Source organism: Echinops telfairi, unplaced genomic scaffold, assembly GCF_000313985.2.
Source record: "Echinops telfairi isolate 266 unplaced genomic scaffold, ASM31398v2 ScPeMD7_2291;HRSCAF=2852, whole genome shotgun sequence".
Classification (NCBI taxonomy): Eukaryota; Metazoa; Chordata; class Mammalia; order Afrosoricida; family Tenrecidae; genus Echinops; species Echinops telfairi.
In genome coordinates, this window is record NW_022106189.1 from 39,484,622 (window position 1) to 39,496,334 (window position 11,713).

Sequence of the window (11,713 nt, forward strand, 5' to 3'; positions counted from 1 at the left end):
TTCTTCTTGGGATGGGCTGACAGTGTTTGGTTTCCCATGGGCCTGGCTGAGAACACTGACAACGTGAGAATGGGGCAAGAGGTGTAAAACCCTTTGAAATCAGCACCCCTGCCCTTCCTTTCACCTACACCAGACCTCTTAACGTTGCCAGCCTATACCCCTTCCCTGGGGCAGGTTTTCTTTTTAACTGGAAACACTCTCAACTATGTTAGTCGATTCCACTGCTGGCGGTCCTATGTGACCACATGGAACTGCCCCATAGGATTTAGTTGGCTGTGATCTTTATGGGAAGGAACCCTGGTGGTGGAGTGGGTTACGAACTGGGCCACGCCAGCAGTTGGAACCCCCGGCTGCTCTGAAGGAGAAAGATGAGGCTTACTACTCTGGTCAGGGAAAACCCACAGGGCCGTTCCACTCGGCCCTTGGTGCTCGCTCTGAGTTGGAATCGACTGCTCTGCAGTGAGTTTGGGTTTTGAGTTGGATCTGGAGGGGAGCAGATCACCGGGCCTTTTCTTCTCTGGAAGTGGCTGGGAAGTTCAAATCCCCGCTCTTCTGGTTTGGCAGCAGGGCTCCGTTTCTGAGTCATGGTGGACTGATGCTTCTGTCATCTGCACAGCGTGAGAGGGGAGGGCGCCAAAGTCTCAGTCAAGGTCCTGCAGCTCTGGGCCAGGACCCCTGTTTCCTGCCATCACCGCCTGTAGTATAACGGTGGGGGCCAGCCCCCCACCACTACCAACGGGTTCAGTAAGCACAGTTGTACAGTTGAGATGTATATATATTATATTAAAGTCATCGAAAGCATGAGCGATAGAAGGGACATTACAATAATGCAGTCAGACACATTACATGGTAGCATTGCTCACCTCAGCCCAGCTTGGTGGTCCACGTGGAGAGAGGGGGAAGGAAGGAGGACAGGAAAGGGAACAAGGGAGAGAGGGGGCGGGAGGAGGAGAGAGGAGGAGGAGCCTAGCAGCTTTATTGCTAGCCCAGGCCTATATACCTTTTGGGGGCGTGTAAGCCCACTAATTACAGGTAAAGACATACATCACAGGAAGGGGTTGCACTATAGGTTATATAGCAATGAGAGGGGGTGGTCTAGAGACAAACACGCAATAGGAAGAGGAGGGATTGGGGGTATATATGTGACAAGATGGGCGGATCCTAGAATTGGGATGGCAGCTTAACTTTGGATGTCACAGAGCAGGTTTGACTTGTGCCTGGCTCAACTGATAGAGACCATTCTCAGTAGGATGTGAACTCCGCCTATAGGAGCCTGTCCATTGTCCCCAGCAGCAGGGAGCAGGCCCACCCCTGTGGTGTGGGGAGACAGCAGTCTGACCTCTCCCCACAACTGCCCATTAGGCTTCTGACCCCAGCATCTTCAAAGCATTGATTTTGTTAACAGCTGGTTTACTCCTGTCTGGGACTTCATGGTCTCTTGGCGTATCCATTAAGCTAGGAGTTTAAGGCTCTGGATTCTGGTCTCTACTCTGCAGTGCACTGATGATATTGCCTTTGACAAGCCATTTTTTCTTGTCAAAGTTACATGTTCCCGCCCCGTGGAACTAAGGGTGGCTGCACTTCCTGCCTGCCTGGGTTTATTCCAAGGCTTGGTGAGACATGTAAGCTGTACCACATCCTGCAGATGTAAGAAGTTACCATCGTTCAAATTTCCTTATACTGTCTCGCGCTTGCCTTCAGATCCCTCGGCCTGTGTCGAGTTTGCCAGGGTCCTTTCTCCAAACCTCTGCCTTCGTTCCTTCAGGATGCCTTGCCTCAGTGATAAATAACCCTTTTGACCGAGCCTTAATCCATTTAGGAAGGGAGGAAAAATAAAATCGTCTCTTAACGCCTTTATTAAAATCGTGCCAATCTTTGGGAAAAACAGGATGAGAGGACATAGTGTTATTACCTCGCACTCTCCTGTACTTGTTGTTCCTCCAGCTGTCTCAGAGGGTTTGGAAATGCTCAAAAATCCCAATCCCAACCCAACCCACTGCTGTCAAGTCAAATTTGACTCAGCGACTCCCATAGGACAGGATAGAACTGCCCCAGATGGTTTTCAGGACCGTCACCTTTCTGGAAGTGGACTGTCGCATCATTCACCTGGGTGCAGCAGCTGGTGGGTTCGAACCACCGACCTTTCAGTTAGCAGCCAGGCACTTAACCACTGCAGCATGAAGGCTCCTTGAATAAAAAATCAGATAGCATAAAACTCTGAAGACCCCCTGGATGCACCTGAGCCGCGACATCAGGATCTGGCCATTGCTACTCTGAAAACGCACTTCAAGTGAAAATCAAAAGAACTCCGAGAATGTGGGAAATGGCTATGAGACATTGTGGCTTTTCCATGGTGGAAAAAGACAAATGTCAGGCGGAGAGATGGCCGACTGTGGCCTTGGGCAGGTAGGGAGCTTATTGCCTCTAGACTACAGTTATTTGTTTTGTCTGGAAGGAAAAAAGGGGCAGTGCATCACGCCTGCCCCCTTGGGAGGGATGAGTGGTGGTATTTGATTGAGTTTCGTTTCATGGATACGAGGCTGCACAGGCAGCCCACGCCAGGAGATTGTGCTGCAGAGATGCGTGACCGTGCCGAGGGATGAGTGGGCCCGTTGAGACTGGATTCTCAGGGCCAGAGACAAGACCCCTTGTCTCTGGGGAACACCACACTACACCCCGGGGCTCCTTAGTTCCCGTAACTACTAGCTTTTTTGTCCCGCGTTTCCAAGCTTTGGGTCATCCAAGTCCCCTCCCGCTCAGTTTCGCTTTTGACTGACATCGCTGGACTGAGTGCTTTTCGTGATCTGTGTCTTCCACCATCCAAAATGTGAGAAAACACCTTGTTTTTGGACCAACTCAATTTTCTTTGCTAAGGTACGGAGGAGTCCTGCCTTCGATTATGTGGACAGGGGATAATCAGGCCAGCCCCCACAACTAATCGCAGGTTCGATAGGCTCAATTGTATGGTATATATATATTATAATAAAGTCATAGAGAATAAAGAGAGATAGAAGAGAGATTGAAATAATGGAGGCAGACGCATTTCATGGTAGCATGCTCACCTCAGCCCCACTTGGTGGTCCACGTGGAGATGGAAGACCGAGGGCAGGAGAGAGGGGGAGGGGAAGGAGGACAAGGGGAAAGGGGACAGGAAGAGCCAAGCTGCTTTATTGCTAATCAAGGATTATATATCTTTGGGGGGGGTGCAAGCCCCCTAATTACAGGTAAAGACATATGTCGCAGGAAGGGGTTGTACTATAGGTTATACAGCAGTTAGAGGGGGACAATCAAGGGGTACACAAGCTATAGGAAGAGGAGGGGTTGGGGGCAAGCTATAGGAAGAGGAGGGATTGGGGGTATACATGTGACAAGACGGGCAGCTCCTAGACCCAGGATGGCAGCCTAATTTTGGATGTCACTGAGCAGGTTTGACCCATTCTCTGGCTCTCCATGGAAACAGTTATCAGTAGGGTATGAACCCCACCTACAGGGACCAGACTGATGGCCGCAAGCCTTTAGGGAGAAGTAGCCCATTGTCCTTAACAGCAGGGAGTGGGTGCCACCTGTGGTGGGACCAGATAGTGGCTTAATGCCTTTGGGGGAGAATATCTCTAAGCATCTGACTTCCCACCAAGTGCTGGCAAACAGCCTCTAGTGTTTGGCATATCTTTGGGGGAGACAAAGCTGGGGGAAAGCCTCTTTATAATCCCACAATTATGAGTGGTGGTCCCTCCTCCGACATGGGCCCCTGGCTGGTGCAGTCAGCTGTCAACTAAAACAAGGCATTACAAACACATTTCTAATAAAGTTTGGGGCCTTCAGCAGGGCCAGCAGGCAGCACAGTCCCCATCAAGAGATTAGGGGGGGCATTTTCATCATGGAGTTCTTCTTGTGATGATCTGATGGATCAGGGCTCCGGTTCCAGGCTTTGCTCAAAGGTCTTTTACTTCATCTCACCAGGGGCTCAGTTTCCTCCTCTGATAATGGGCATGATGGTTTATAGCTCAGGGGAGCCTTCCATCCAGTCATCAGCACAGTTCCGTTGCAAACGCTCCCCTCAGTAAAGGATAGGACGACGGGTACCCAGGGGTTCCCTCAGCAATTGACCTCAAGGCTGGTGGTTCAAGCCCACTTGGCTGCACCGTGGAAGAAAGGCCTGGCGGTCTGTAATGTCCACAGCAAAAAAAAAAGCACCCCGTGGCACACAGTCCCGTTCTGACACACGAGGCCGCTGGAGAGGACTTGTTGGCCACTGGTAAACACTCACTCCAGGCAAGTGAGGAGTTGTGGGGACAGACACTGGTGCTAGAGGTCTGGCGCCACATGGTAGTGCACCCCTAAGGATGCTCGCCTTGCCTCCGTGCTGAGACACACCATCCATCGATGCAGCCTACTGGGCGACCCTGCCTCATAGCCCCCCGGGAGAGGGTTGGGTTTGTCACAGGGACACGTGGGCTTAGCCGAGGGTGCAGATGCAAAGGGATCTTGTGGGATCCGTTTTAGCCCTTCTTGGTGGCTGTTTATGGAACCAGGCCCGGTTCAAGCAGGGCTGTCCGTGGCTGAAAGCAGACCGAGTTAGGAAGCCGTGGGCTCAGCCTCTCGGATGAAACCCTCTCCAGGGCTGGCATGTTGACACACTGTCAGCTAATTTCTTCTGGTGTTTCTCTATTGGGGCTTTGGGAGGTCCTAGATCTGCGTGCGGAGGAAAACACAGCGAGCTGAGATGTGTGTGGAATGAGATGCGGCGCTGGATCTGGGCTATTCCTTCCATTAGCTTTTATTGCTGTGCGACGCTGCTTTCTTTATGGGGTTGTGTCAGTAAAGGAGCTATTTCAGAGATGTGAAGCCTAGAGAGAGATGCAGCTTTCCCATCTCGGCTCCCAAACGATTTTGTAACCTTTTTTTTTTTTTTTTAATGGAGTTTTCCAAAGACTCATCACGTGCTCTGCCTTCTGGGAGTCCAGAGGCAGCCTTAAAGGGAGAGCTGGTCTGGAGTGCTTCTGTGTCCCTGGAGCCAGGATTCAATGCCTGCCTCTCTTTATTCGCAGAACAACCCGGAGGGGTGGGCCCTCACGAGGAAACGGAGACTCAGAAAGGATAGGGAAGTTAGCTAAAGTCACGCAGGTGGGGGGGGCGGAGGTGGTTCTTGTAATTGCCATCATGTTGACTTTGACTCATGGAGACCCCATGTGTCACAGAGGAGCTGTTGCCTGAACCACGGTCAGTTTTGGGATCATGGGTAAGTCCAAGTTTGTTAGGAGGGGTGGGATTGGAATTTGTACCCAAGTCTCCCCAAGAAATGGTCACACCATCCCCTCACAGAAGGGTCACAAGGAAGAGATGAGCCAGTCAGGGTGTGGTATAGCACTGACGAAACATACAGCATTCCTCTAGTTCTTTAATGCTTCCTCCCCTCACTATCATGACCCCAATTCTACCTTACAAATCCGGCTAGGCTAGAGCATGTACACTGATACAGATCAGAACTGGAAACACAGGGAATCCAGAACAGATAAATCTCTCAGGGCTGATCATGAGAGTAGCAGTACCAGGAGGATAGGGGGAAGGCAGGTAGGAGAAAGGGGGAACCGATCCCAATGATCGGCATATAATACCCCCCCAGGGGAATGAACAACAGAAAGTGGGTGAAGGGAGACAGCGGTTGGTGTAAGCCATGAGAAAAATCATAATTTCTAAATTATCAAGGGTTCATGAAGGAGGGAGGAGAAAAAAATGAGCTGATGTCAAGGGCTCAAGCAGAAAGGAAATGTTTTGAAAAGGATGATGGTAACAAATGTACAAATGTGCTTGACACAATGGATGGATGGATTGTGATACGTGCTGTAAGAGCCCCCAATAAAATGATTTTTTTAAAAGAAATGGTCACACGACTAAAGAGCATGGGGGACTAAATGACCCAAAGAACGATGGCCATCCAACCGGGAAAAACGTGTGACAGCGTGTGTCTCGTCTCTGCTTCTTGTGAGATCGCGCATCGGTCCCTCTGTGCGGCTGTCCGTTCACTTCATGTTCAAGTGCGCTCCATCTCGAAGGTCATAGTCTGTGATCCTCAGCAGCAAGGGCTTCGCGTCTTTGTCACTCGGGAGTCAAAATGTAGAAAATGCATCCAGTGTTCCGAGTGGACCCTGGGCTTGTGTGGTGCTGGTATCCAAACTGACAGCTCGTGTTTTCGAACGTTCGAGGACACCTGTGTTCCTCTGAACCCGAGGCTGTGCCAGGTGTACTCCAGAAGCCGAGAAGTAGGAGCCACACAGAGATGTGCCAACAGGGGCACTGTGGGAAAGTGCCTGCTTCGTGGCCGCGAACACCTTAAGAGGGTGGTGATGTTCAGAAGGGTGCTGTCCGTGCCTTTGCTGTTCCTATGGATGCAGCTGGGGAGTAGAGCACAGGGAATTCGGGCACAGTGAGGTACTCCCTGGGCTCCAAAGAGAGCAAAAAGGCTTGAGAAATGGCTCATTGTGGTCCCATACCAATGGGAAGAGTTCGGTCTGTAGAAAGCATTGTGTAAAGTGCTGTTTAAGCCAGTGGTTCTCGACCTTCCTAATGCCTCGACCCTTTCATACAGTGCCTCATGTTGTGGTGACCCCAAGCATAAAATTATTTTCGTTGCTACTTCATCACTGTCATTTTGCTACTGTGATGAGTCGTCATGTAAATAGCTGATAGGCAGGATGTATTTTCATTGCGACAAATGGAACATCTTAAAAGCATAGTGATGAATCACAAAAACAGTATGTAATTATATCTTGTGAAATATTTATTTCTAATGACACATAAATGAACTTGTGTCTTGAAGCATGGTGTAGCATGGGTAGCAATCTTAATATAACAACAGTAAACTGCATTGCTATGTTTTGCGACAGTATGCGTAAAAAGCCGACGTCGGTGCGAAGGTTGAGATAGCTTCTTTCTCACCAGATCAGCTTCTCTGCATGTGGGTGGACCCTCCTGGAGTCGGATAGAGGAGCAGTGTTTCAGTTCATAAGACCATCGGTAGATGTGTTTTCTGATGGTCTTAGGCGACCCCTGTGAAAGGGTTGTTCGAACCCCCCCAAGCACAGGTTGAGAACTGCTAGTTTAGACCATTCATACTGCTAGTTAGCATCCAGTGGATGCTGATGCGTGGTGACCCCAAGTCTCACTAGAGAGCTGGGCCCCATATTGGCTTTGGAGGCAGTGCTGAGGCACCTTTGAGTGGGTTTGAACACCTAGCCTTCAGCTAGTAGTCAGGCATGTCACTGAACCACCTAGGGATGGATGCCAACCCATTCTTGCGGCTGTTATTAGGTGCTGTGGGGTCTCTTCCGACTCATAGTGACCTCATATGCTCCAGAATTGAGCATCGCCCTGTCCTGCGCTATCCTCACCTTGAGTGCTGGGATTCAGCTGGTTTGCACTGGATCGGCAGAACCGATACCTGCTGATTTTCGGTTGCGTTCAGTGAACCAGTTGTTCAAAGGGCGCTTGTCATCCGGGTTCTCTCCCCAGGGCGTGGCTGGGCAGCCGCCCACTGTGGAAATCCCACATTTACATTCCTTGCTCTTTTTTAACATTCCTCTGTGCATGTTCTCTGCACCCATGGTCACAGTCATGGGCCTGTGCCTGGATAGCGGCTCACAGTGGTTCTTACGCCGGAGCCCAGCGTTGCTGCACTGGGTCAGCCCATCTCGGCCAGGGTCTTCCTCTTTTTCGCTGCCCCTCTGCTTTACCAAGCACGATGTCCTTCTCAGAGATGGGTCGCCCCAGACGACATTGGAAACAGGAAGTCATGCATGAACCACATTAGGTGGGGGAAAAAAAAAGAAAGGTTGTTCAATGGAATGTGTTTTCTCATGTGATTGGTGGGTGGGCGATAAGTGCTTTTCCTAAGAGTAGTTCAAAAATGAAACTGTTTTAGACTGTTGCCAGCATCTTCGGAATCAAGCGTTTGGCCTTCCAACATGATGCCTTTGATATCTTTTATTAACTTTTTATTTCAGAAGTAGTGTGTTCGTAGAAAATGCCTAATAGCAAAGATAAATATTCTATAGGACATCTCTATTGGGCCATTTCTTCCCGTGGAGTCTTCCTCCTCTAGCTGGATGTAGGATAATCTATTGGTGGCTCATAGCCACTCTTGTGGGGGGCACTTATGGGCCAGCGCTGGCATATGTGTGTGCAAGGAATGAGATATGGTGGTTGGTCAATTGTTTTGAGACCTTTTAAATTTGATATTCTCTCCCCCGACCCCTCTCTCATAGACTGTGTCTGACTGCTTTCCACATGTCTGCTTATCCCTACTCTTCCTAAGTTGTACTTTTCTACCTTCAACTCCACCCAAAGAGCCCTGGTGGTGGAGTGGGTTACTCATGGGGTTTCTAACCTGCCAGGTCAGCGGATCGAAACCACCAGCCGCTCCCAGGGAGAAAGATAAGACTGTCTGCCCCCACTCAGGTTGACAGCCTTGGAAGCTCACAAGGGCAGCCCTACCTGTGTTATGGGTCACTGTGAATTTGAATCATTTCGATGGCGGTGACTTTGAATTTACCTTTGACTAAATGCTGCAATCTGTAATGACCAAGTGTAGTCAGTGGGTGTTCATAAACCAACTGTAGCCAGCCTGGAGATGCGATTCCGGGACTGTCTTTGGAATGAAAGAGTGTAACTCTGTAACTGCTACTTCTACTGCCCCCGCCCCTAAGCCTCCTCTGCCAAAAGATAATTGAGTTTTGATACATTGGTGGCATCTGGTGGTGTATTCATTAACTGCTTCATTAACTACACGTGGTCAGAAAGGTGGGAAGGAAGGGAGGGATGCGGAGAGGGGAGAGGGAGAGAGGGAGGGAGAAAAGAACAAGGGAAGGGAGATGAAAGTCAAACCAGGGGCTCTCATTTGGATCTCACCTTGACTTTCTCTTTCCCTGCACTTCCGTCCACAGTGGCTTAAACTTCATTGACTTGATGGTGCGACAGGGGAATATTGATAACCCTCCCAAGACGCCTCTGGTGCCCGGATTTGAGTGCTCTGGGATCGTGGAAGCTCTGGGCGACAGCGTGAAAGGATACGAGGTAATGTTGTGACGTCTGATTTAGCGAGTCTTTGGATTCCACCAGCACGTTGGGAACCGGCTACGGACTGTGTTACCATCGTTGTCTCCTTTGGTTTGTCTGAACCGCGTGTGATGAGAGCCCCACCCCCCTATGCCAATCTTGATACTGTTCATTGGCTCCTCACAGCTGTCTGGCCAGCCGGACAGGGCGAAGCCTGTTAGTGTCCCCTGCACCACAGTAAGTGGAAAGCAAAAGGAGAAACCAACCCACTGCCGTGGGGGCTGCTCTAGCTCACGGTGACCGTGTTGGATAGAGCAGAACTGCCCCATCGAGTTTGCAAGGCAGAGTCTTTACAGAAGCAGACTGCCCCATCTTCCTCCCTGAGAATGGCTGGTGGGGTCCAATCGGCAACCCCGTGGTCATCGGTGCAGCGCTTAACCCACTTCAACAACAGGGCTCATTTCATTCATAGTTTGCAACAATTAAATAACACCATTTGGCCTTGGATGAGCTCAATGTGCATGCCCTTCACCTCCCGTTTTTCCCATTACCTCAGGCTCAAAAATCGGTTCTAAAACACCACAGTGGTGGGGGTGGGGGCGAAGTGGGGGGAAGCTTTTGTACTGTATAACTTGGTTCTGGGTAATCTTTCCCTGACTGATCTATTTAAGGAATCATTTATAAATTGCTATTTCAGTCATTGGGGAAGTGGCTATAGATCAGTAGCTTTTAAGGTAGTGCAGTGGGTACACGGGGTTTTATTATATTATTTGAAGTATTGTCATACATGTGAAAATTTCCTCAGAATAAAAAATGTAAATAGGTAGAAAGATGAGTGGTCCTTCATTCCATTATCATGCAAATTGATGAAAATTAGGTTTATAGAAATAGCAAAATGATAGGCAAATCGATGAGACAAAAATGCAGTAGTTTGGAGGCAGCAAAACAATGCAAATCAGGTTCCAGGGCTTGATGAGATCATAATTAAAGCATGGTGTCATTGTCTAAGTGAGGCCTTTCTCTGAGGTCAGACAGGTAGTTAGTATCAGGCAGGCAGGTAGTAGGAGCTGAGAGGCAGTAACAGAGTCAGACGGTCACTAGTAACATCAGAATCTGCATTCAAATCACTGCATTCAAATCAAAGGAAAAGGACCTTTTCCTTTCCCTATGATGCCATGCGCCCACCCTCTAAAGTCCCTGGGTAGCTCCAACGATTCACACTGGCTATGAGTCAGAATCAACTCGATGGCAGTTGAGTTTGAGGGGATTTTTGACCAACGTGTAGGCCAATAGATAGCAGCGTCATACACGGAGGAAAGGTTGAAGCTGTCTAGGGGTTTTGTCTTGCCTTGCATCCACAATCAGTGCTCATGGAAGCAGCAGTCAAGAAATCAAAAGACACATTGCACGGGTGAATCTGCTGCACGCGACCCCTTTCGAATATTGAAAAGCAAAGATGTTATTCTGAGGACTAAGGTGTGCCCGACACAAGCCATGGGATTCTCCATTGCCTCCTAAGCATGTGACAGTTGGGCATTGAATAAGGAAGACTGAGGAAGAATTGGTGCATTTGAATTGTGGTGCTGGAGAAGCACACTGCAAGTACCATGGACGGCTAAAAGGGCAAACCAGTCTGTCGTAGAAGAAGCATATGGCCAGAGTGCTCCATCCAGCCAAGGCCGGTACCCACAAGCTCTTAGAAGGAAACTTAAAATCGATTCCTCCTAAAGCTTGGTGCAGGAGCCCTGGTCGGGTAGTGGTTACACCAGGTCACCTGTAAGAAACCACTTGCCGCTCCTGCCGAAAAAGACAAGGCTCTCTGCTCCCATAAAGTTCCAGCCTCGGACACCCACGGGGGCAGTTCGACCTTGTCCTACAGGCTTGCCAGGAGTCAGAATTGACTTGATGGCTGTGTATGCTTGGGTCAGAGACAGAGACAGACAGACAGACAGACAGAGAGAAAGAGCTCTCCCTGGTTTCCTTATGATCTCAGCCGGACAGTACCTTGGCCCCCTCCCCTCGGAGATCTTTGCACAAGCACATGAAAGCAGCCACCTCCAAGCCTCCAGCTGGGTGTGACTTGGAGAAACCCCATGTGACTGTCCCCTCTCCATCGGCATTATGGAAGGTTTTCAGCTATTTCGGAGAGAGGATCTCGAAGCTCCTCACATAACTCCTGGACCGAGCAATTGCAAGGGAGACTTTGGAAAGTCGTGACCAGGGGCACAGCAGGACAAGAATCATTCGTGCCCACTCACCCAGGACGTACTCCTTTGTCTTAGCGGAATCTAATACTGAGGGGATTTGAGCCTCAAAAGAAAGGAAGGAAAGAAGCCAGGAGGGGAAGGAGGGAGGACAAGGGGCTTGCCTTGAGACCCAGCCGGAGGCTGAGCCAGTGGCTGAGTTGCTTTAGCCACTTGGGTAATACAATCAAAATGAGGGAGCCCAGGTGGTGGAGGGAGGCCTGGGAGCAGTCAGCTCTGCTGTGATGACTTTGACCATCACTGTCTGGGGTTGACATAGTCTTTCCATTACACTCTGTTGACCCAGTACACATGTGCTTGACACAATGGATGGATGGATGGATGGATGGATGGATGGATGGATGGATGGATGGATGGTGAGAAGAGTTGTGCGAGCCCCCAGTGAAATTATTTTTTTT

General features: G+C 49.8%; 1 protein-coding gene across 1 annotated transcript in view; it reads left to right on the top strand.

Annotated features, from left to right (window-relative positions):
- The window catches only part of VAT1L (vesicle amine transport 1 like), a 154,640-nt gene that overhangs the window by 27,668 nt on the left and 115,259 nt on the right, over nt 1–11,713 (top strand). The window contains exon 2 of the mRNA XM_004704534.2: nt 8,940–9,069. Coding sequence (XP_004704591.1) covers nt 8,940–9,069 — 130 coding nt within the window. The remainder of the gene's footprint in view (nt 1–8,939; nt 9,070–11,713) is intronic.